This window comes from Ornithorhynchus anatinus, chromosome 13 (assembly GCF_004115215.2).
Source record: "Ornithorhynchus anatinus isolate Pmale09 chromosome 13, mOrnAna1.pri.v4, whole genome shotgun sequence".
NCBI lineage: Eukaryota > Metazoa > Chordata > Mammalia > Monotremata > Ornithorhynchidae > Ornithorhynchus > Ornithorhynchus anatinus.
The window spans coordinates 8,128,810-8,155,534 of NC_041740.1; the positions used below are offsets into that span (position 1 = coordinate 8,128,810).

The 26,725-nt window shown below is 45.2% G+C and overlaps 1 protein-coding gene across 2 annotated transcripts in view; it reads right to left on the minus strand.

The window, feature by feature from the left end:
• The window catches only part of VIPR2 (vasoactive intestinal peptide receptor 2), an 87,089-nt gene extending 80,945 nt beyond the window's left edge, over positions 1-6,144 (minus strand). Inside the window, exons 1-2 of one of the 2 annotated variants that reach the window (XM_029078190.2) lie at positions 6,059-6,144; positions 48-147 (exon numbers count right to left, since the gene is read on the minus strand). In XM_029078190.2, the coding sequence (XP_028934023.1) occupies positions 48-84 (37 nt within the window). In that variant the 5' untranslated portion in view covers positions 85-147; positions 6,059-6,144. Of the gene's footprint in view, positions 1-47; positions 148-4,506; positions 4,702-6,058 lie in introns of those variants that run through there. The other variant, XM_029078189.2, reaches the window with a different exon arrangement.
• Positions 6,145-26,725: the final 20,581 nt, after the last annotated feature.

The window sequence follows — 26,725 nt, forward strand, 5'->3', positions numbered from 1 at the left end:
GGTGTTTTTGAACTTCCCATTCATAAGGTATAACATCTCAGCCTTACCTTTATATTCCACTTTTTGGTCATTTAAAAGTTTCATACATTGTATTTCCTCCTCGTGGATTTCCAGGTGAAATCTGCATTCTGGGTGAATACCATTTACCTGTTCAAAGTTAAATGGAAAATGCAATAAGTAACATACATTTGAAAATTTAGGAAGAAATCAAATGACTTCCTTAACAAGAACCAAACCTGCAGCTCTTCTCAAATTCTTCACAATCAATACAGCCAATTAAAAGTGAATCACTTTTATCTCTCTGACTTTGTGTTTATTTACAGTGCTTAGAGAAGCTCTTTTGTTTTGCAAAATAAATATACCACTGAACTTGGGTACTTTTTGAGCTCTTAAACTAACCTAGGTCAGCAACTGATATTACTGGGGAGGTATAAATATCAAAGACTAGAGAGCGCTTACCTAATTTTCTCATTTGATCTTAGAAAACACATTTTGTGGCAAAAGATTTAATTCTAAAATTAATAGAGAAAGGGATGCTTTGTTTATAGGGACTCTAATAATGTGTTCTGGAGCACACTTCCTCCAATTACTCTTCATTCTTTTTCAAATGTATATTCATTATATCAAGCAAATCAAAGTTACACTGCCTATTGCATTTTCTCCTAGTGATTAGGTCAAATCAAAACACAACCACTTTAATTTTAAAATTCAGGGGGAAGGAAAGAGGAAGAAGGTGGTGAAGAATGGGGCGAGTGCCTTATCCCAGGGATTTGCACGTTTCATAAATAATGAATGAATAATACTGGCTATTTCTTTTCCTAAGATGGTAAAGTTTCCAAGTATTCCAATAGAGAGCAGGAACGACCATTCTTTAAAATATTTGAGTCACTGTGTCTCAACTGCGTTTCATCATTTAAGGTATGTAGGTTCTCTACCTTTTTGAAACCCAAAAGGATAGTTTAATTTTAGTATGGAGTGAGTAAACACAGATCCCAAAGTGTGATGCGTATTAGGGAACCCACAGGCAGTATATGCTTACACTACTACTAAGAAAGGTCAGTAGGAATTCCCACTTTAAACACGCATACACACCATGGTGGAACATTTGAAAAAGAAACATAAACAAGATCAGAATCCACCCTTCCCCCCGCCAAGAAAAAAGAAAAAAATCTAAAGAATCACACCGTTTTATGTCGTGTGGAGGGTTCAGATAGCCCAGTTCACCCCCAATTTTCCATGCTTTTAAAAATTTACCCATAATTAGGTGGAGTGAAATAAATGCTTAAGAACTCATTTACTCCTACTTGAGGAATCTAGTTTGGTTAAGATGTAACCGGCAGCCCTCCGCACTAAAGAATAATAATGTTGGTATTTGTTAAGCGCTTACTATGTGCACAGCACTGTTCTAAGCGCTGGGGTAGACACAGGGGAATCAGGTTGTCCCACATAGGGCTCACAGTCTTAATCCCCATTTTACAGATGAGGGAACTGAGGCACAGAGAAGTTAAGTGACTTGCCCACAGTCACACAGCTGACAAGTGGCAGAGCTGGGATTCGAACTCATGAGCCCTGACTCCAAGAGGAGTTACTTTAAATGGTACTTGTGTTAGAGAAAAATAGGATGATACTACAGTCTCTGTAGTTCTACAAAGACATTATCTTGGGGTTTTTAGTAACCATGCTTTAGGTCTCGTTAGAGCCTTTATTCTAAAGCTTTTTCGCCGTCGTTATTCACCGTCCCCATTTCTAATCCTCAGAACATTCCTGGGAAGACAAAGTGGCAGATATGCCTACTTTGTGCTCCTGTTGGATTTGCGAAAAACCTCTCCGCGCGACTTCTTTACCCAGCTCTTTAAACATAAAATGACAGCAGACATAAAAAAAAAATCGCCCTTATTCTAGTGTGCTGGAGATTCAAGACCCCATTACCAAGATAATCAGTCACCAATCTCTTTCTTTACATAGAATGTGCTTGGAACAGGCAATGCCCATGAAAACACCAGCTATCTTTCTTGGCTTTCAGGGCACTGAACCCCGAGGGGGTAAATAGGAAAGCTCAAGTTCAGACCAAATTCTCAATTCGAGGGTCTTCAAATATTTCCATCAAGGGGAATAGTCCCCAAGTTCCCCTGAGCAAGAGAAGCTGTCAGTTCTCCCGCCTTTCTATCGCCCCTGGGTGGGCAATTTTATCCTCCCTTCTTTTGTGGCTCAGTGGAAAGAGCCCGGGTTTAGGAGTCAGAGGTCATGGGTTCTAATTCCGACTCCACCACCTGTCAACTGTGTGACTTTGGGCAAGTCACTTAACTTCTCGGTGCCTCAGTTACCTCTCCTGTAAAATGGGGATTAAGACTGTGAGCTTCACATGGGACAACCTGATCACCCTGCATCTACCCCAGCACTTAGAACAGTGCTCAGCACGTAGTAAACGCTTAAGAAATACCAACATTATCATTATTATTATTTAAGCAGGCTGGGATCTCAGCAGTAATAATACCGAGGGAAATGTTGTCGAGGGATGATTTCTCACCCGCTTGTCATGACCGCAAATTCTAAATCGAAAAGTTTCAGGTGGGCGGAGGAACAGAAGGGGGGGGGAGCGTTATATGCATACATGCATATTTATTCCTCTATTTTATTAATGTGCATTTATCTATGGTTCTATTTATTTTGAGGCTAGTGATGCCTGCCTGCTTGTTTTGTCTGACTCCCCCTTCTAGACCGTGAGCCCATTGTTGGGCAGAGATTGTCTCTATCTGTTGACGAATTGTACATTCCAAGCGCTTAGTACAGTGCTCTGCACATAGTAAGCACCCAATAAATACTATTGAATGAACTGGAGCTGGGTTTTGCGGGGAAGCGGAGATCTGTGCTCTCTTAGAGGCTCCATGCGATGGTGGTCTGGGGTGGGGGGAGAGGGGGCACAGGGAACCCAGGACTCCTTTCCCTGGATAACAAATGCCATTATTATTAATTTCCCCCTCATCTGGCCCTCCGCCCTTCCTGCTTCTCTGCCAGTCACTCTCCCCACCATCCGATTTCGGGGTTTCCCCTCCCGGGGGCGATACCCCATCAATCAACCAATCAATAAATCAATATATGGTATTTATTGAGCGCTGGCTGCCCCCAAAACACCATACTAAGCTCTTAGCAGAGAAGCAGCGCTTAGTACGGTGTTCTGCACACAGTAAGCGCTCAATAAATACGACTGAATGAAGGGCACGGGCTTGGATGTCAGATGACGTGGGTTCTAATCCCGACCCCGCCACTTGTCGGCTGTGTGACCTTGGGCAAGCCGCTTCACTTCTCCGGGCCTCAGTTACCTCACTTGAAAAGGGGGGGGGGGTTAAGACTGTGAGCCCCACGTGGGACAACCTGATGAGCTTGGGTCTGTCCCGGCGCTTAGAAGAGTGCTTGGCACATAGTAAACGCTTAACAAATTCCATCATTATTATTCTCTGTAAAATGGGGATGAAGGCCCCACGTGGGACAACCTGATGAGCTTCCCAGCGCTTAGAACAGTGCTCGGCACATAATAAGCGCTTAACAGATACCAACATTATTACTGTAGCTGCTCCGGCCCTTAGAACAGCGCTCGGCACAGAGGAAGCGCTTACAAATCCCTCTGTAAAATGGGGATGAAGGCCCCACGTGGGACAACCTGATGAGCGTCCCAGCGCTTAGAACAGTGCTCGGCACATGGTAAGCGCTTAACACATATCAACATTATTATTGTATCTACCCCGGCGCTTAGAACAGCGCTTGGCACAGAGTAAGCGCTTAACATATTTCATCATTATTTTTCTCTGTAAAATGGGGACGAAGGGTGTGAGCCCCACGTGGGACAACCTGACGAGCTTGTATCTTCCCCCGGCGCTTAGAATAGCGGTTGGCACAGTGTAAGCGCTTAACAAATATCACTGCTATTACTCGTTGGAATAGTAGAGAAGCGGCGGGACTCGGTGGAAGGAGCCCGGGCTTGGGAGTCGGAGGTCATGGGTTCTAATCCCGCCTCCGCCGCTGGCCAGCTGTGTGACTTTGGGCAAGTCACTTCTCGGTGCCTCAGTTACCTCATCTGTAAAATGGGGATGAAGACTGTGAGGCCCCCGTGGGGCAAGCTGATCACCTTGTATCCCCCAACGCTTAGAACGGTGCTTGGCACATAGTAAGCGCTTAACAAATACCACCATTAGTAGTGGTCGAATAGAGCGGAGTTGGTGGTGTGAGGCCCACGTGGGGCAAGCTGATGACTTTGAATCCCCCAACGCTTAGAGCGGTGCTTGGCACATAGTAAGCGCTGAGCAAATACCACCATTATTAGTAGTAGCACAGAGCGGAGTTGGTGGAGGCGTTTCCTAGGGAGGAGGAGGCGGCTACAGTGTAGCGGACGGGCCGGACTCGACGGGCTTGGAGGGGCGGTGGGGGGGGGGGTGAGGATGCCGGGGTCCCGCCTCTGCCGACCCCCCTCCCCCGGGCCCCCCGGGCCCTCCCCCGGGCCGGGTGACTTACGGGCATCAGCAGGAGGCAGCAGCAGGTGAAGAAGAGGGAGGTCCGGGCGGTGGCCCTCCTCATGCCCGCAGCCTCCGGGGCCCCGGCCCGGGGAGGGGGGTCTGCGGGCGGGGGTCTGCGGGGCTCCGAGGAGCCGGGCCCGGGCGCGGGGGGTCCGCCGAGGACCGGCTCCCGGAGGCCGAGGGTCTGCGGGCTCTGCGGGGGCTCGGAGGAGCCGGGCCCGGGCTCGGGGGTCTGCGGGGGCTCCGGGGCTCCGGGTCGGGGGTCTGCGGGGGCTCCGGGCCGGGGGTCTGCGGGGGCTCCGGGCCGGGGGTCTGCGGGGGCTCCGGGGCTCCGGGCCGGGGGTCTGCGGGGGCTCCGGGCCGGGGGTCGGGGGTCTGCGGGGATGAGGTTCCGGCGGCCGCTCCTCCCCGTCCCCGTGCGGGGCGTCCGGGAATCCCGCGGCAGGAACCCGGGGTCCGGGCCGGGACCCACCCGCCGCCCGCTCCGCCGGCGGACAGGGCGCGCACAGGGACCGGCCGACGGGGACCGACGGGGACCGACGGGGACCGACGGGGACCGGCTCCGCCCTCCTCCGCCCCGCTCCGCCCCCCGGGGGCTCCGGGCCCGGCCGCTGCCCCCCGCCCAGCCCAGCCCAGCCCAGCCCAGCCCAGCCCAGCCCAGCTTCGGACGGGGACGAGGACGGGGAGCCCTTCCTTCCCCAGCCCCCGCGCCCCGGTGCCCGGGGGCCGCCCCCGGCCGCTCTCCTCCCCCCGCTCCTTTCCCCAGGCGCCGGCGGCGGGGCCGGGGGGACGAGGATGGGGGCAGCCTAGGGAGTCTGAGCCCGCAGCCCCGGCGGCCCCGGGATGCGGAAGGCAGCGCGCAGCGTCCGCGGCCCCAGAGCCCTACGGCTGGGGAAGGAAAAGCGGGGGACGGGGAGACGGTCAGCGGGGGTCCGGCCCCGGGAAGAGGAGGAGGAGGAGGGGGAGGGGGCGCTCAGCGGGGGTCCGGCCAAGGCAGGAGGAGAAGGAGGGGCAGGGCAGCGGGGGTCCGGTCCTGGGAGGAGGAGGAGCAGGAGGAGGGTCAGCGGGGGTCCGGTCCTGGGAGGAGGAGGAGGAGGAGGAGGAGGAGGCGGGCAGCGGGGCTCCGGTCCTGGGAGGAGGAGGAGGAGGAGGAGGAGGAGGAGGAGGAGGAGGAGGCGGGCAGCGGGGCTCCGGCCAAGGGAGGAGGCTGAAGGGGTCCAACCTTTCCCACCCGAGGCGCCCCAGCCGGAGGTTTAACCCCTGGGCAAGACGAGGCGGCAAGGAGGAGGGGGGAGGAAGAGGAGGAGGAAGGAGGAGGAGGAGGAGGAGCGGGACCCCAGCGGAGGCCCCCTCGGGGAGAAGCTCAAGGGGAGAAGAGCGGCCACGATCCCAGAGATGGGAAGGTGGGGGCGCGGGGGGCGGGGAGCCGGGACCCCATAAGGGAAAGGACCGTCCACCGCAGGGCGCCCGGCAGGCACAACTCCACCGTCTGCATCGGTCTGCAGCCCCCTCTCCCCCTCCCTCCCTCCCTCCCTCCCTCCCTCGCCCACCTTCGCACCGCTCCGGCTCTCGGGGAGCAAAAAAGAGCCGTTTCAGTATCTTCGGCGCTAGGCAGATGCCGGAGGAAATGCCCGGGGCTTCTCCCCATCCTCGGGACCAGTCACCGGGGCGGTCCCCACCCGACGAGGGCAGGGCGAGCTTCCCATCTGGGCCCTAAATCTGCCTTTCGTCCTGCTAAAGCCACCGAGGATGGACACTCTTACAGCCCAGTCCATCAATTATAATGATGATGGCATTTGTTGAGCACTTACTATGTGCAAAGCACTGTTCTAAGCGTGTGGGGGGGGGGGTGGAATACAAGGCGATCAGGTTGTCCCACGTGGACAATTTTATAATCCCCATTTTATAGATGAGGTAACTGAGGCACCGAGAAGTGACTTGCCCAAAGTCACCCAGCTGACAGGTGGTGGAGACGGAATTAGAACCCAAGACCTTTGACTCCCAAGCCCGGGCTCTTTTCGCTTCTCTGTGAAGTTGGAGCAGAGCGCCGAGGAGCACGTTGGACTTGGGATCACAACATACATCACTAAAAGGTTACAATGACTCCCCGTAATCGCTAAAGCTCTGGGCCATGAGAGTGCTTCATCACCTTGCTCTCCCATTCATTTTATTTTTTTTAATGGGATTCATTCATTCAATCGTATTTATTGAGCACTTACTGTGTGCAGAGCACTATACTGAGCGCTTGGAAAGTATAACTCAGCAACAGAGACAATCCCTGCCCACAACAGGCTCACAGTCTAGGAGCGGGGAGATAGATATCGAAGCATTTCGCTAGGTGCTCGCTACGTGCCAGGCACTGTTCTAAGCCGTGGGGTTGACACAGTCCACGTCCCACATGGGGCTAACAGTCGTAATCCCCATTTTAAAGATGAGGTTACTTGAGGCACAGAGAAGCCAAATGACTTCAATCAATCGTATTTATTGAGCGCTTACTGTGTAGAGAGCACTGTACTAAGTGCTTGGGAGAATCCAATAAAACCGATTTAGTAGGCACGTTCCCTTCCCGTAAGGTGCTCACAGTCTAGAGGGGGAGATAGACATTGATATGAATAAAAGACATTAAAGTGAATAAAAGCGACTTGCCCAAATTCACCCAGCAGTCAAGTGGTGGAGCTGGGATTAGAACCCAAGTCCTTCAGACTCCCAGGCCTGAGCTCCATCCATTAGGTCACGCTGCTTCCTGACTGTCGTTTCCTCGTGCTACAGATCAGTTTATACACTTTCCCAAGTAAGCCTCACCATCCTCTGCAGCTGACTTTCCTGCATCTGACCAAACTGCCAGACCAGCAGCTCCAAGGGACTGCTGAGCCCCCAGACATTCTCCTGCCTGGACAGAGAAACTTAGAGATAGATCTGCCCCAGGTCAGCAATCCCAGCATGGAGATGAATCTCAATGCTTGCGCTCCATGTATTCATTTGGCTAATATAAACCCCATCTTCCTCCCATCTTCTCGTAATTCCCCTAATAATTGAGAAGCAGCATAGCCTGCTGGAGGGATTATGGGCCTGGGAGTTAGAGGACTTGGGTTCTAATCCTGCCTCCACCACTTGTCTGCTGTGTGTCTTGGGACTAATCACTTAGCTTTTTTTCTTTGCCTCACCTTCCTCCTCTGTAAAATGGGGATTAAGACTGTGAGCCCTATGTGGAATAGGGACTGTGTTCAACCCAGTTGTCTTGTCTCGACCTCAATGTTTAGTACAGTGCCTGGCACATAGTAAGCACCTAACAAATACCATTTAAAAAAAAAAAACCCAAACAAGTGAAATTGCAGGAGTGTTCAGCTACTCCGCCTGTTCCTTGAACTCCCAGAAGCAATGGCTCATTATTTTATCCTTTGATCTAGAAGATGATACTACTGATGGTAAAATCCTATCTATGGGTGCAAGTGAGGCTGAAAAGATCTTACTGTACTCTGCAAGTGTTTAGTGCAGTACCCTGGATGCAAGTAAGAACTCAAATCAATACCACTGATTGATTCCTCAAATCAGGTGGAAAAAGCAATAGGAAATCCTATCAGAGCGCTCTCTCTCTCTCTCTCTCTCTCCCTCTCTCCTACTCTCCCTCCCTTCCCCCCCCCCCCCCACATACACACAAACACACACACCCCTAAGTGACACTAGATTATCTCCCAAAGGTCTGCATTAGAATTTTAAATTCACCATTTTCAAGTATGGTTAGGAGTTCAGAAGATAAGAACAGAGGGAGATTATCTCACGATTTTAACCTGAAAAGATTCACATTTTATCATCTTACAATCTCGATCACTTAAATTACATGTTATGCTCATATTGAAGACAATACAATCAGTATGCTGCTGATTTGCACCTTTGGGAGCAGGTACAGCTCAACCAATCTCTGCCATTTCATATCCACCCACACTCTCCTCTGCCCTCTCCTAGTTGGCCTTGAACCTGTGAGATTGTTACACACCTTTTAAGCACTAGAAATCTTTGTAATGCAGTCCTTCCCACTCCCTGCAAACTACGCTCTGCAATTGTTATACCCAGCTTCCTTTGCCTGTACTTATAAATCATCATTAAATGGCATGATTACTGCTCCAAAGCAGATGCTTCGGCTGTACCCCTGGGTAAAACGAGCAGCGCTGCTTTAATTTTCAGGAGCAAGTTCTAAAGCGGCAGAGATGGAAGAGCCCACAGACGATTTCTTGTTGTCACATTTATTCTGGATGTGCTTAACCTCTTGGATATTTGTTTTTGCTGGCTAGTCTGCTTCAATGGAAGTTTTCTTCATAGACAGTACATGAGGAGTAGAATTCTCCCAGGGCCTACGCTTCTCCATAGAGGTAAATTAGGCACCCGTAGGAACTGCATTAACTCCTTAGGGACGTAGGTGCCCTTTAGGCCTTTGAAGATGCCACTTATGCAGAGGCCTAAAGGTTAATGCTGCTTCCAGAGGGACTAACAAAACCAGCCGGTTAGGCACAAGGAGAATCTGTGTTAAGAACACTGAAAATGAGCTTGAGGAAATAGTGGGTCTCTGAGGATTTCTTTTCTGAGCTTTATAAATTCTCTGAATGTCTTCTCTAGGATGCACAGAAAGATGACTTTCAACAGTGCTCTGCACATAGTAAGCGCTTAACAAATACCATCATCATCATTATTATGATTATTATCTAGTGCCCAGACGTAGGGCCAATAGACAAATAAATGGAAAGGAAAATAAAGCAAGCAGGGAGGTTTTTTTTATTAGCTGCCAAAGGATTGTTTTGCTATCAGAAGGAGCTCCTTAGAGACACTCAGCTTAACCATTTCCACATTGGACTCTCTCAAACAATGCAAATAAATCTCTAAATTCCATTTTCCAAGTGTGGCCTTTATCCTTTATGGGTGCCACTGAAAGGAATGACCAGAAATACATCACCCTGGTAAAGAACAAGATGGTCAAAATAAATGCTGTTTATTTAGTGCCACAGAGAGTGCTTTGCATAACAGTGCTGCACAGTTCATGTTGTTGACTAGCTGACTTTCTTCTTGCTGCTGCCTGAGAGTTTTCAGGGAGAACCACACACTAGTTATGCGTGGTTCAACAGTAGCTCAGGGAAAGCAGCCATTTATTCAAGTTTCCTTAATCTTAGAAGTATGTTTGCTCAGGTCCCACTATAAAAGTTGATTTTAATTTCTATATTTTTAGAGTACCATTTTTATTATTGATAATAATAATTATTATTACTATGGTGTTTGTTAATTGTTTGCTCTGTGCCAAGCACTGCAGTAAGGATTGGGATAGATACAAGGTAATCAGGTCAGTCGCTGTCCCTATCCCACACAGGGTTCGCTGTCTAAGTAGGAGGAAGAACCTGGGCTTAATCCCCACTTTACCAAGGAGGAAACTGAGGCCCAGGGAGCCTTAAGTGACTTGCTCAAGGCAATAGGCAGGTGGCAGAACTGGGATTAGAACCCAGGTCCTTTGATTCTCAGGTCTTGCTTTTTCTTCCAAGGCCCCGCTCTGTCTTAATTTCACTTCTTGGCATCAAAATGCTCAGGGGAGTCAGTTAGGAACAAAGGATTAAAAGTCTTTACCACAGTTGCCACAGGAGAGGGGTATTCATAGGGGAGGGGGTGGGAGTTGGGGAGTGTAGCTTCTAAGGGGCCAGTGCTCTAGGATCAATTGTAAATAACCTCTCCCTCTCAGGAAATACCCTCTGTCTTCTCTCCCCAAACAGTCCTCTCTCCGCCCCAAAACAGACCTCACACTGGAAAGCCATAAAAAGAGAAAACAAGGGCCCAACAGATTGGTTGGCTTTCCCAAGTGAGTTGTTTTTTTTAAAGGAAGATGGGGAAAACCAGAATAAAATTAGAGGAGCCATGAGGAAGGGCCATCTGTTATCAACTGTATATTCAAGAAAATTAAGGAACCAATTGAGGGATAAATTAGTTAATGTGACTAAGTTTTCCAAGTATGCATTCAAACTGAGTAGTGAGGGATAATTAAGCACTCGGATGGCCCTTTAAATAATTAATAATATTCTCATGAGGGAAATTTAAACACCTCGTGCCCTAGAAAGCAGGGGGGTTTACTTACTCTGCTTTTACACAGAAAAACAGTAGGTTTTAGAAACATCTAGGGGCAGGTTTTTGCTCATAATTGTACACTACACAAAATACCCCTTTCATTGAAATATATGTGAGGTAACAGCCCCATCAAAGAATGGGGCGGGAACACAGATGCAGAGGTTGGGTGACTGGAAGAGGGAAGGGAGCTGAAGGAGGGGAGAGCCGGTGGCATTGACACAGGAATTTTTTTATGGCATTCATAAAGCGCTTACTATGTGCCAGACACTATACTAAGCACCGGCGTAGATACAAGCTAATCAGGTAGGACACATGTCCCTGTCCCACATGGAGCTCTCAGGCTTAAATCCCCATTTCATAGACAAGAGTAACTGAGGCACAGAGGAATGAAGGGACTTGCCCAAGGTAACAGCAGACAAGTGGTGGAGCTGGAATTAGAATCCAGGTCCTTCTGACTCCCAAGCCTGTGCTTTACCTATCAACCTCAGCATGAAACAGAAAACTTCTCACTCTAGGCTTCAAAGCTCTCCATCACCTTGCCTCCTCCTACCTCTCCTCCCTTCTCTCTTTCTACTGCCCACCCTGTACCCTCTGCTCCTCTGCCGCCCACCTCCTCACCGTCCCCCGTTCTCGCCTATCCAGCTGTCGACCCCTGGCCCACGTCCTCCCGCTATCCTGGAATGCCCTCCCTCCTCACATCTGCCAAACTAACTCTCTTCCCCTCTTCAAAGCCCTGCTGAGAGCTCACCTCCTCCAAGAGGCTTTCCCAGACTGAGCTTCCCCTTTTCCCTCTGCTCCCTCTGCTGCCTCTCTGCCCACCCCTTCACCTCCCCTCAGCTAAGCCCCCTTTCCCCCCTTTCCCTCTGCTCCTCTTCCTCTCCCTTCCCCTCCCCTCAGCACTGTGCTCATCTGCTCATTTGTATATATTTTTGTTACCCTATTTATTTTGTTAATAAGATGTACATCCCCTTGATTCTATTTATTGCTATTGTTTTTATCTGTCTCCCCCGATTAGACCGCAAGCCCGTCAGTGGACAGGGATTGTCTCTACCTGTTGCTGAACTGTACATTCCAAGCACTTAGTACAGTGCTCTGCACATAGTAAGTGCTCAATAAATACTATTGAATGAATGAATGAATGAATGAATATCCAGTAAGGCATGTTGCCAACTGTCCATAAATTTACTGTCAGGATGTAAAAAAAAAAAAAAACATATCTGTTTAATGCATGTATTTTGATCACTCTAGTTGTAGCATTTTTATGTTTGCCTCATCTGTTAGAGCATAAGCTCCTTGTAGGCAAATAATGTGTCATTTCATTATTTGGACTTCCCAAGTCCCTAGTACAGTGCACTTCTCCAAATGGATGCTCAATAAATGTTCTGTTACCGCAACAACAATCCCCTCTTTTTCCCCTCCCCTCCTCCCCCTTTTTCCCCCCCACACTTCCGCTCCGTAACTAAGGCAAGGAGAAACTCATCTTCTCATCTCTTCAGGGCTGGCTTCTTGCCCGATTTCCTAGTCTGGCTTTCTCCTCTAGAGGCTCCCAGGTTGGTGATTGGACTGGCGTTTTCTGACAACCTCCACATGAAAGAGTCCCTGAAAACCAGCCAGCATTGTTGCAGTGTTCATAGAGTAGCTCTTTTTCACTTACTAGTTGGAGCAAAATTTTAATTACAAAGGAGTTAAAATGCATTCTTGTCACATCCTGGGAAATAACTAATTATAGTCTGTTGAAATCTGGATCCTTCTGAAATAGACAAGTTAATCCCTTCCTGGAGTGCCCTTTCATTTTTTAAATCCATGAATATATTTCAGTTGAATAAGAACTCACTAATCATAGAAAGGCGGATTTAACAGCCTTTTCATATTTAGTCGGGCTCTATTTTAAATGACAGTATGAACTATATAATCTCAAGGGGCCTGTTTAAATAGAATATAGTGACCTGGAAAAAATCTTTTTTTTTCCTCTGCATTCTTGTGAAACAGTGGTGCAGAGGGCTGAGTTCCTACTAGAAATTGTACATTATGGCTTTAATCCATCATCCCAAACTCACTGGAGGACTCGGGCCAAGCCTGCTCCATTCTTAGTGGATCCGTTTTTTTCACCTGTAATATGTGGAAATTCTAAATTCATGGAGATGTTAGGGAGAATTATGCATTTGTGACTGAATATATACATATGTAAAACTCCATGTAATTATTATTTCATTCACAGAGGACAGAGTTTGTATTGGGAACTATTCAAAGTCTCTGTTGACCAAGAATTCTACCAAGTAAACCCTGGTTTTAAGTGACTGTAATATTTAAGTGATACTAAATCAAATTAAGGAGGAGATAAGCAAGAGGAGGGAAGCATCAGAAAATAACAATTAGGTTTAAAATATTTCCTAAGGAGTTCACATTTTTGATAGCTTTTTAATTTTAAATGTTTTTATTGGTCTCAGGTAACTTTCCAGAGCTTTTATTTACTCCTGAAAAGAAAGGAGTTTTCTACTAGGTCACTATGATCTCTCAGACTATTTGGAATATCTGAGATCTGCACTTTTTCAGTGGAAGAGCTTTAGAAGCACTATGTTATAATTGGCATTTCAAAAATATGCAATTACTAATATGAAGGAAAACTTTTGAATGGAAAAAACAAATTTTAATCAAATGCACTTAAAGAAAGGGGGTAACTAAAGTTCTTCTAGTGGTTGGAAGCATTTGGTGGGGGATTTTACAACTTCTGATATTCTCTCTTTACACTATAACATTACCTCTGTGAAAAAAAGGTATTTTCAAAAATCCAGAGCCTACAAATAACGTTTTTTTTTAATCAGAAGAAAATGAAATGCTAGCATTTAACCCTAAAATGGTATGCAATATCATCTGATAAAATATACCAAAGCATGAATATAAACCACCCAGCTGAGACATAATTTTAAATTTCCAAAGTAGATCAAATAATACGGGGCCAGACTCTGTAATTGGTATTTCATAATTGGTGGTTTCCTAAACAAATCTGGATTCATCATCACTTTGTAAATATTAACTCTGATCACTGCAACATTTAAATCAAATCTCACTGGAATCACAATTGGATTCTTCTAAAAGCTCTCCAATGGAAACCAGTTTGCCTTTGTTTTGAAAAAAAAAACCAGAAAACAACTCTCCAGATAACCATTTTCTTCCTCCCAGATGTGCCATTCTGCTAGTTAGTAATGCATTTGGAGTGAGCTGTTCAAACGGCAGGGTATGAAGAGGAACTGTGGAAAAAAACAACTGCCAGGACAGTAGAAGTAAACAGTGTAGAGAGTGAGCCATTTGTTTTGCCTGTTGGGTGACATGGTGATGCAGATCAAGAAAACTGTAGTGATCTGATCATGCAGGAATGATTGGAATCAGATGGACTCCTTGAGATAAATCCATGTGATGTTTGGACAGATTTCCAAGAAGGCATGACCTCCCCTGTCTTCTTGATCCACCTGGGCTCAACTCTGGACACTCCCTTAGCCACCTCTCCAGACCGAGGTCATTCTCTGTCCTTTTGGGCAGCCAGGGGGAAGTGGTGGTGGAGGTCATTGTGGTCACAGCAACCATCTGTGCTCCAACCCTGCAGAATGACTGGCCAGATCCTTCCTTCTAGGTGAGCGTGTCAATCAATCCATCAATCAGTGGTATTTATTGAGTGCTTACTAGGTACAGGGCACTGCACTTAAGCACTTGGGAGAGTACAACACATTAAAGATGGTAAATACAATCCCTACCCTTGAGTGGGAAAGACAGACAATAAAAATAAATTATAGGGAAGCAGCCCTTTCACTGACTTCTGCTCTCGCTTTCCTCTCTGAATGTACAGGACAAGCTAGGAGTGACAGTCAACTCCCTGGCAGTTGAACTGGGGATAGAGCTGCGAAAAGCTTCACTGAGAAGCTTCTTTGATCCGGCAAAAAACAAGAGGTCCCTTCCTATGAAAACCAGAAGAATAGGATTAGAGAATCCACTGTATCCCTTAAAATGAGGACAGATAGAGAATCAAATTCCAAGACCCTTTTACCAAATTTAAGAATCTGTTTATACTTTGAATACATATCAAGTACAATTATCCTGGTAAAATTATGATTTTTTTGTAAACAGACCAATAATTCAGGAAATAATCTCTTCTCTCAGGCATCGAGATCAGCTATTACTTTTGAAAAGCCAAATCTACTTCAGGGGTTTTTAGAGTAAACAGCACGGTAGTGCTGCGTCTCTGTTCTAGTATCGGTTATTTCATTATCTAGGTACATGAAAGAATGAACCGGTCTATAGGCTCTCCCCTAATATCAAAATATGAAGCTGGAGAACATTGAGAAGAATAGATTTAGCAGATGGCAGAAGCCCATTAAAACATGTCAATCTGATCTCTACTAATGCAATTTTGCTGCTTCACATTCTCTTCCTTTTGAGTCCCAAAATATTTCTTTTTCATATTTCCATTTCCTTATGAGCCTCTTTACGAAGTGCCTTTTTTTTTTTTTGAAAATGTCATTTCATGCAGGTTTCCTCATTTTCATTCTGCAGAAGAGGGGAAAAAAATTGAACTCTTAAGCAGGAACCGTTAAAGGTGAGCCAAACAGCTCAATTCTAAATTGGAGGTGGGGTGAGTGGGTCGGGGTGTCAACCTGGATGGGGTGCTAAATGCAGCTGTTGGGGAGAGGGAACAGGGGTGTGAGGTGTGGGTGGGTGCGTGCATGCTTGCTAAACTAGAGATTAAGGACCCTCCTGTGTCTGGAATGTTTCAGGTCTCAGAATGTGCCTGGGAAGGTGGTTATTAATAATTGCCCAATTGCCCTCATTTTATCAAGTCAAATCGATTTTCCAGTATTCTTTTTTTGGCTTTGTTATGACTGACCCCCTTGGTTTTTGCCACTCTTGTCCCGCAAAAGATTCCTTTCAAATTAGGAGAATGGAGTAATTCCTGACATTCTTAAATCTTTGAAGAGTATTGCCAGAGGAGACTATTACTCCGCTGGCTATTTTATTTTTCAATAATGATCGCAAGAAGGGACCTGTCATTTTGGGTCTTAAGTGACTGGAGGTGTCAGGAACTGTTGATCATGGAGTATCTGGTGTTCAGATGATTTTTTTTTTTTGATAAGCCCCAGACACTCTAAGGAACCTATGTAACGAAACCACACAACACCCTTGAGTGAAGTAGATAACAAGCACAGATGGAAAACCAGGCATTAAAATCCTGACTTGGATTTTATAGAGGCATGTCAGTGGAACAGTTCAGTATTAAACTCATAATAGCTCAATCGTCATCCAGTGCTTTGCCTCACTAGATCCCAGTTCAGAGAGGAGCAGACATTTTTCAAATAGCTATCAAAACCCTTTAAAATTGTGAACTCTTTGAAGGCTGGAAACATATATCTTGCTTCTCTTTTATTCTGTCAAGTGCTGAGTGCTGCGCTTTGCACTAGAAGGCACTCAATAATAATAATAATAATACTGGTGTTTGTTAAGTGCCTACTATGTGCCAAGCACCGTTCTAAGTTCTGGGGGAGACACAAGGTAATCAGGTTGTCCCACGTGGGGCTCGCGGTCCTAATCCCCATTTAACAGATGAGGCAACTGAGGCACAGAGAAGTTAAGTGACATGCCCAAAGTCACAAAGCTGACAAGTGGTGGAGCCGGGATTAGACCCCATGACCTCTGACTCCCAAGGCCATGCTCTTTCCACTGAGCCACACTGCTTCTCAATGATGGTATTTATTAAGGATTTACTATGTGCCAAGCACCATACTAAGTGCTGAGATAGTTACAAGATCATCAGGTTGGATACAGTCCCTGTCCCAACTGGGGCTCCTAGTCTAAGAGGGAAGATGGAAAGATATTTTATCCCCATTTTTGCAGATGAGGAAACTGAGGCACAAAGTAAAGTGACTTGCAACAGGTTACTACAGGCAGGCAAGCGATGGAGCCGGGACTAGAACGCGGGTCTCTCCTGTGCTCTTTCCTCAAGGCTATGCCGCCTCCAACGCAATGACCGATCGATTGATAGTCACTTTGGTCCTGGGATGTTGAAAAAGAGGCTTTTAAAGACAATGAAACAGTCTCAAACAATGCAATATAACGTCTGACTGTGGAAAGACTGTGCAGAAGACTATCATCTTGGTGGCTTACAGTCAGAGGGTTGTTCTCGAGGAACACCTTCGCAAAGATCAGCAAAACAAGAGACAAACTCAGAAACAGAGATTGGTCCTGAAAGGGCCAAATCCGTCAAAATGCAGTAAGGATCTATCCTTCTGGGCAAACAGTGCCTAAAGGGTATCCATCACGCTCATGCATGGCTATAATCTCACTTCATCAGCGCCGTTTTCAAGGAGGAAGAACAGCTATATCTGCACAGATATAGATACAGATATCTACAACACATTCTAATTTTAAATTAAAACAAAATGCATGAGCAGGCAAAAGGGACGATCAATGCTACTGGCAAGAATAACATTGCAAAAGGAGAAGGTTTTGTTTTTTTTTCCTGCTGGGGCGGCTGATGAAATATTCCGAATCAATATACATTCCACAACCTGTGGACAGGCTCGGATGCCTCCATTTTTAGGTAGGAGAAAAGGCAGAAATTTCAGAGAGAGAACTGTTGAAGAGCCAGAATTGATATATGCGGAGGCTTCGTTTGCAAGAAGGTGATGTGTGAAAGAAGAGTTGATCATTTAGCTTTAGATTGTCTGTTCTGCAGCTGTTCTGTTGGTTGAGGTTTGGACGTAATAGAACTGTTAGCTCCCTGAAGGCAGAATTATGACTTCTACTTCAGTAGGCCATTCCCCAGTGTTTAGTACACACACCATAGGCAGTTGTTGATAATAATCCATTTGATTCAGGTCCTGGCAGGAATTAATGTAAGAGGATTCTTCGTCAGGAGAAGCAGCGTGGCTTAGTGGAAAGAGCACGGGCTTGGGAGTCAGAGGTCGTGGGTTCTAATCCCGGCTCCGCCACTTGTCAGCTGTGTGACTTTGGACGAGTCACAACTTCTCTGTGCCTCAGTTACCTCTCCTGTAAAATGGGGATTAAGACTGTGAGCCCCATATGGAACAACCTGATTACCGTTTATCTCCCCAGTGCTTAAAACAGTACTTGGCCCATAGTAAGCACTTAATAAATACCATCATCATTATTATTATTACTATTATACGGCACAGCCATTTTAGCCATCCATTGGTGTAACAAACTTCACAACACAGCTCCGTTGGTCTGGGTATCAATCAATCAATCAGTGGCCTTTATTGAGCACTTACTGTGTGCAGAGCACTGTATTAAGCTATGAGCAGAAGATGAATAAACCAATCTCAAATTCCTTTTTTATTTATTGGTAATTGTTAAGCGGCTTACTATGTTCTAAGCACGGTTCTAAGCGCTTCTGTGTCCAGGACATCGACCCTTGGGTGATGACAAATTTAACAGGCTAAAACTGAACTCCTCAGGTCCCTTTCTAACCCTGGCATGAGCACCACCATTTCTTCATTCATTCAATAGAATTTACTAAATACCTATTCTGGGCCGAGCCCTGAACTGTGGTAAACCCTGGGGAAAAAGAACAAGGAAAATCATTCAGGCACAGACCTCTTCCTAGACAGCCCTGCTGAAGATCCTTCGGGAATCCTTCTGCAGTATTTATGTATATCGCTGTAATTCTTGTGTATAAACCTGGTATTTGTATTACAGGTTTTATGTCCCTTGCACTTTCCCTGTTTATTCAGTTGCATCTTTACACTCATTTGAGTGTCTTTGGGCTTTGCCATTAGGTTGTAGAAGCTCCATTTTTCTAGAACACAAACTGGAAGATCATTTATCAATAATTAAAAATCATCATCATAAAAAGCGTTAAGTTATTGGCACATCAGATACAAGAAGACGCCGGTCAATATTAACAAGAGGCTATTCACAAATAGTGAGATGCCTCCAGCCAAGAATGGTGATGAAAAGGCAGTACCTGTCTACTACTCAGAAAAGGCCCATTTACTATAGAAAGCAGTTAGTCAAAAAATGTGATTAATTTGTCTGTGTTTAATCCTTCCGTAAACGACAACTGTATCTTGGGTTTGCTTATTTGTATAAATTAAGGTTGAATAGTATAATTCTCAAATAAATGGCTCAGTGTTAGCTCTCTCTGTGAAAAGAGGAAATACCTATAATAATAGAACATGGAGAATAATTTTCTTGAATTGCCTCAGGGCACACATCTCTCCACTCCTCAGAAGTCTCAGTGGTTTCCCAGGTCCTTCTGATCAACTCCTCACACCTGGCTTCAGGGATCTCCATCAAGTAGCCCCCTGTTTACCTATCTGCAATCCGCAGTCACTGTTCCCCAGCTCAAGCTCCCTCCTCACTGTACTTTGCTCGGATCTCTCCCACCTCCATTTTCTATCCCACTCCATTCCCACTCCCTGGATCTCTCTCTTCCCAAATCCAACAAACCATAGAAGTCCCCACATTCAAAGTCCTCCTAAAATCCTACAAGCCTTACCTGATTAATCCCCAGGGCCCCAAGTCATACAAACCTACCATCCATCTCCAGTTCATATGTCCTTACAAATATCCAGATTCAGCACTTTTATGAATATATATATGTTCATAATATATATTATTAGATACATATATATGCACACATAGATACGTTTATTCTTTGGTACATTCAATAACTTTAATTACTATAACTATGTTTATGTCTGTCTCTCTTAGGAAATAAGCTCCCTGTGGGCAGGGATCATGTCCCTTCTCTGTTTTATGCTTTCCAAGCTCAAAGTAAGGTGGATTGCACCTAGTGGGTGCTCAGTAAATGCTACTACTATTATTAAGCAAAACAACCGAATACTAAGTCAGTTGCTTAAACAGGCATCTGTAAGAGAGGTTAGGCTTCAGCTTAAACAGTTTACTGAGCTGACAAGAATTAGCTTAAGCATCCAGCGGTGAAGGAAGTTATTTAAGTACACATAAGCCTTACCAACAACTGAAGTGATTATTTAGCTCATTTAAATGGGAGGGCTTTTCATTTCATTTATTTTCAATGATCCCTTCTTAGTGTGCTAGCGTACTAGTTAACTCAACAGGGGATGATTGCTGCCAGCTCTCTGATTTTATATGCAAAAAGCTACAAGGTGAAATTCAATATTTCCCATTTGAATGAAAGTTGTGCTCAGCCAGAGAGGAGAAAGATGCAGCTATGGGAGGTGAGGAAGAATGGGATGTCGATTAAAGTGCCAGAAAGAGAAAAATACTTTTCTCCCAATCTTATTAAGGCAGCGAATACAGACTACTGACTTATCAAATGGTCTGTCCAACAGTGCTCTCTGGATGAATGAAGCAGCATGACTTAGTGGGTAGAGCAAGGGCTTGGGAGTCAGACATTCTAATCCCAGATCCACCATTTGTCTGCTTGTAGCCTTGGGCAAGTCACTTTACTTCTCTGTACCCCAGTTACCTCATCTATAAAATGGGGATTGAGACTGTGAGCCCCACGTGGGCAGGGACTGTGTCTAGCCCGATTTGCTTGTATCCACCCCAGTGCTTAGTATTCATTCATTCATTCATTCATTCATTCAATAGTATTTATTGAGTACTTACTATGTGCAGAGCACTGTACTAAGCGCTTGGAATGTACAAATCGGTAACAGATAGAGACAGTCCCTGCCTTTTGACGGGCTTACAGTCTAATCGGGGGAGACGGACAGACAAGAACAATAGCAATAAATAGAATCAAGGGGATGAAAGTACAGTGCCTGGCACAAAACAAGTGCTTAACAAACACCATTTTTTTTTGTCAAGATCCCACTCTGCAGCAGGTCCAGAATCAGAATCCTTAGATATTAGACTCCACTATCCCCTCTAATTTGCCCTATTAAAATCAGTCAATCAGTGATATTTAATAAGTGCTTACTATGTGCAGAGCACAGTACTAAGTGCTTGGGAGAGTGCAATACAACAATATTAGCAGCTTTGTTCCCTGACCATGATGAACTTAGATTTTAGAGAAGACCCTAAGCCCTCCCGGCCTGAGCAGGGAATGACCGTCCTTGAAGCTGAAATCTCCATCACATTTGAGGGACTTGAACTGGAGAAGATAGAAAAGATCAGCAAAATGTCAGCAAAAAGAACACTCCCCTATGAAGGGACTCCTCTGAAGAAGCAACTCTAGGGTTATGTCCAAGGTAATAGCTCTATCAATCAATAACATTTATTAAGTACTTACTGGAGTACTGTGCTAAACGCTTGGGAAAGTACAGTATAATAGAGTTCTATGTGTAATGAAATATTGTATCACAATCAGTTGAGCCAATATATCTTACCAGACGAAGGAGTTGCCGTTAGATTCCAACAGATCAAAGTCTTCTATCCCTGACGATCCTTCAGGAATCCTTCTGCAGTATTTATGTATAGCGCTGTAATTCTTGTGTATAAACCTGGTATTTGTATTACAGGTTTTATGTCCCTTGCACTTTCCCTGTTTATTCAGTTGCATCTTTACACTCATTTGAGTGTCTTTTGGCTTTGCCATTAGGTTGTAGAAGCTCCATTTTTCTAGAACACAAACTGGAAGATCATTTATCAATAATAAAAATCATCATCATAAAAAACGTTAAGTTATTGGCACATCAGATACAAGAAGACACCGGTCAATATTAACAAGAGGCTATTCACAAATAGTGAGATGCCACTATTCATACCAACCATCCTGTGGACCCCACAACTAACATCTTCTCAGGCTTTTATTTCCTGCACCACCTGCCATTCATTCATTCAATCGTATTTATTGAGCGCTTACTATGTGCAGAGCACTGTACTAAGCGCTTGGAAAGTACAGTTCCATATCGGGTTCTTTCATCGATCACTGAAGCCAGGAAGGGGCAAGGCTTTCATATTCCAGGACACCATATCACACTTCATACATCTCTTTATAGACCACTTTTGGAAGCCATGCCAACACTGACCCTTTCGAATGTAGCTAACAGGGTTTAGTTGGGAGCCTCTCAGAGATTCAAAAGACCTTAGTGTTACTTCTTGAACCAGAAGAAAGAACAGGATATCTATCTATCTATTATCTACCTATCTATCTCCCCACATCTACCCTAATTTGGATCAAAAGGCTTGGAAAGCCACTCTCATGCCATCACTCTCCATTCCACCAACAGCAATGACTCTGGGCCAAAGGCCATCAAAAATATCGAGTGTTTTCCTCAGACTGAGCCTGCAATCACCCTGATGGGCAAGCATCGTTTAATATGAGATGATTCGCTAAGATGCAGAAGATGCCACCAATTTTTCTCTTAAATATTGTCCTAAAAAGTTTATCACTAGGAACAATTTATTTTCTGAAGAAGAAATTCAGATGGTGCTGTCTGATTTCATTTTGAAAAATCCTTCTAAATTATTAATTTCTGTGGAACCAAGTGGAAATGAGGTCAAAGCCACATCAGAGCCCATGATGTAAAAGTCAAGGGGCACCAAGGAGTTTCTCCCCACTGAGGGCTCTAGTCAGCTCAATCGGGGAGGGAGTTCTGGGACCCTGGTTCTCTCATGACCCTCCGGAAACCTCCATGACTCTCAGAATTCCCAAGCAGCATGGGGAAGCTGGCTGGACACACGGGTGGGAAACGTTGCTCTGGGCCAATCTAAAGCTGTTCCATATTTGCGGCAACAGACGGTCGGCTCTGGGTAAGCTCAGAGGAAAGAAGCAGTGATTTCCCCTGGGGATAAACTGTGTTCAGTGGCTGAGCCATTACATACCTGGCCTAATAAAGCATTATGTTTAGAGATCCCGAGCTTTATTGCAGTAGCATTTAGCTTTTTTAAAAGTTTCCTTTAATCCTGTTGGCAGATTTCCTTCCGCTGCAAAAACAATGCGGCAGATTTAAGTGGCTTCAATAGCGCGATGAAAATGATGCACTATTGAAAGTGAAATGAAGACAAGCGCTAAAGGAAATAGCCAACACTGTTTTTTAGGTCTGTAATTCTTGGCTTCACTGACAGGAAGCAACTGTACTCTCCAATCAGTTTATAGAATACTTCTTTTCATCCGCTGACTCTACTAAAGAGATCAGATCTGTCTTCTAGGCTCTTACCTTCATGTACTCTGCCACACCAATAGAGCTGAGGGACCACAATAGTTGATCTCGAGACAGCTTTCAATCTAGAGGGTACATTACTGGGGACTCTTCTAAGCAGTCAGAAGACAGTTGTAAAGTTGGGATGTGGGGAAGGAAAGATTCCCGACTTAGGAATGGCGATGAGCATTGGAAACATTTGCTGTGAATTCATTCATTCATTCAATCGTATTTATTGAGTGCTTACTGTGTGCAGAGCACTGCACTAAGTGCTTGAGAATGTACCATACAACACTAGTGACATTACCTGCCCACACTGAGTGAATCCAATAACAAGAATTTCCTGCTGCTGAATCTTACGCTGCCTCTACTGTGATCACCAGGTATGATTCTGGTGCTAGAGCAAAAAAGAGCCTCTCCAACTGACACCGACTCACTCTTCTCCAGTGGCCCAAAAGTTGGGAATTCCTAAGAAACAGAGAGTTTCTGCTGAATGCATGGCAGCACCCTATCAGTCAAAAGGTCAAATCCACCAAGCCGGAATTGATATTATAACCACACCTCTGAGGTGCCTGTAAGTCCTGTGAGATGAAAATTTGCTACATAGGAAGGAAGTGTGACTAGAACTTTTGTTTCCTAACTTTTCTAGATTTTTGATGATGGAAAAGTGTTCTGTCCCTTTCACATGGGAGCTGTAAATATCTCAGAACCTCAATAGGTCATTGTATCCATCCCTCCATCTCCAGGAATAACTACAGTGGTATCACCTCAGAATGGCAGGTTTTGCTCTTTCCTTGAATTCCAGAGAAAAGGATTCCAAACCTTCCCTTCATAACAAATTCTAATGGCCTTAACTCCTTAAAAACCAAAAGTGTTCCCGGCGTCTAAATATTTCCTAATTAGACTCATTTTCAAGAGGGAAAGCAGTGTGGCTTTAAGGAAAGAATACGTACCTAGGAATCAGTGGACTTGGGTTCTAACACCGGCTCTGGCACTTTCTGCTGCGTGACCTTGGGCAAGTCACCTAACTTCTCTGTGCCTCAGTTACCTCTTCTGTAAAACGGGGATTAAGTCTGAGTCCTGTGTGGGACAGAGACTGTGACCAACCTATCTTGTATCTCCCCCAGCACATAGTACAGTGCCTGAAGCCTAGTAAGCACTTAACAAATATCATTTAAAAAAAACCCTTGGAGGACTGTTAAGTCTCATACAATATACCACATCCCAAGCCTCTGGTACAGTACACTGCACCAAGTGGTGGATAATAAATTCTCCTCTTCCTCCTTTATAATCTTGGAAGTGCAGCCTTCTCTACATTTCTTGCTTTGTTTAGGAATAAATTTCTAAAATCGAACGTATTGCAGTCAGCTCTAATGCCTATCAACCGTTTAGGTTTTTTCTGCAGAAGCTGTGCGTGAAAAGTTGAATAATCTGCCGGCCTTTGCCTCAGCTCTTTTCCTTTAGAGCTATACACACGGCTCCCTCTGCTGACCCATTAAAGCACCACTCAAGCAACAAGATTAAAACCGTTTCTCCATTTCGGCATGTGATAAAATGCCAATCCTAAAATTGAAATCCTCAGTTCGATTTCATAGCACACCCCAGAGGAGTAGGCCTTTTTTCTACACATGTGAGCCGGAAGTGTATTGCCTATTTATTTTTCCTTCTACTGAAAAAGCTTCTGGATCTTAAATCTTCCCTACAGTGGGCATCCCAGTCACAGTAGACCCCAGCCTGCCAACTCTAGAACCGAGAAGGTTTCACCAAGGACGCAGCAATAGCTGCAGTGCATGAGTCAAGGGAAAGGAGGGCTCTCCAGACAGGCTGTGAGAGGAGAGACGGAAGTGCAGGAAAGAAAAAAGGAAGAGAGGATTGGAGGGAGCCAAGTTTAAATGGGTGGAAAGTATTGGTAACATTGATCTGGGTGGAAGGGGACTAAACATTCAATCAGCCAATAGTATATTTCAGTACCTAATCTTTGCAATCGATCATATTTACGGGGCACTTACTATGTGTGCAGAGCACTTTACAAGGTGAGTAATAATAATAATGTTGGTATTTGTTAAGCGCTTACTATGTGCCGAGCACTGTTCTAAGCGCTGGGGTAGACATAGGGGAATCAGGTTGTCCCACGTGGGGCTCACAGTCTTAATCCCCATTTTACAGATGAGGGAACTGAGGCACAGAGAAGTTAAGTGACTTGCCCACAGTCACACAGCCGACAAGTGGCAGAGCTGGAATTCGAACTCATGAGCCCTGACTCCAAAGCCCGTGCTCTTTCCACTGAGCCACGCTGCTTCTCCAAGAGCACATGTACAGAGTTTGGTGGACATATTCCTTGCCCACAAGGAGCTTCCAGACTTGAGAGGAGCTTACAGTGTAGAGACTGTAACAGAACACTGTATTAAATTTATTTTATTTGTTCTGTGGTACTTGTTAAGTGCTTACTACGTGTCCAACACTGTTCTAAGTGTTCTTGGACAGTCCCTGTCCCACATGGGAGCTCATATTCCTAAGTAGGAGGAAGAACAGGTATTGAGTCCCTATTTTACAGTTGAGGAAACTGAGGCAAAGAGAAGTTAAAAGACTTGCCCAAGGTCACACAGCAATTTGCAGAGCAATTGGCAAAGCCGGGATTAGATGCCTCTCTGTCATAACAACCATAGACTCTACCTAGTAGGATATTTAGAACTGTCACCTATGACAGAGAAAACATTCAGCTGAGCAGATGTTGAGGAGAGGGGCAGATGTCAAGAATTAATTTATGTGGGTGGTGTTAATAGATAGCTTCTTTCCTTCCTTTCCAGATTTCTTTCTTCCCTGGATGCAAGTTCCCAAACTGATATTTGCTGAGCACCTACTGTGCAGAGCACTCTATAGTGTCCTTATAAAACACAAAAGAAGCAATTCCTGCCATCAAGATGCATAGGATTTATTGGGGATAGACAAGCACAAATTCAGTGACACAAGTAAGTGCTCCATTTGTACTGGGGGAGGTGCTTGGGCTCTAAAAGTCCATCTCTCTCCTTGTAGGTAGGGAATGGGAGTGTGAGGTGGAAAAGAGGAAAAGGAAATAGGGGTTTGAGGAGCTGAAGCTTCTCCACTTGCAGCGGGTAGTGCCGAGAGATGGAATCTCTTGGCACTATTAGAATCAGCGACTCTGGGTGGAAGGGTTAGGTGGCTTTGATTGGTTAGAGGTGATAGGACTTTGCCCAGAGGGACTAGGTCTTCAGCACACATCTAGGGCTCTGTAAACACCCAGTCACATAAGAACATGAGGATGGATGTAACAAGAAACAAGTGGATAAATTACTAATTTATTAAATTAATTAATATATATAAGTACTGAGGAGGGTGAGGAGAGGCCATAACTGGGAGGATGGGGAGAATTAGGACAGCCTCCAAAGGAGGGGGCTATATCAAAGAGAATTGGAAGTCTTTGACTTTCTCAGGATTCTCTGCCTGACCCAAGCCCAGAAGCTTTGGGATAAATCCCCTTTGACTTCACTTTAGTACAGTGCTCTGCACACAGTAAGCGCACAGTAAATATGATTAACTGACCGACTGACTCCTGAGTCCCAAAGAAAAGAGATGGGTGTTGACCTGGGCCTGCTGCATCCACTAAAGAAGTTTCCATTTCCATTAGTTCCAGAAAACAAAGCTCAGTGTCCTGAGTGCCACCAGGGCTTTGGCCAATGATCCAGATCCAGAGGAGGGGATGAGTAGGGCTCTGAGTAGAGACAATTAAAGGCTACAAAATGGATGCCCCCCCCCCCATCTGAGGCTTATAGAGGGAATTAGGAAAAGGAACATTTGGCCAAGATATCTTTAAAACTTAGCCCTTGGAAAATATTGAGCTTTGCATCAGTGCAAGACTGGAAGGATGAACTGTTGACAAACTTCCAGAAATGAGGTAATTGGGTAGCTTGAAAAAAAGACTCAGAATTCCCCCAGAGAAAGAAATAAAGACATTTATTTAAGGCCATCTTCAGCCCATGTGTATATACCCATTTCAGTATTTCTGTCTGTACCTCAATTAGA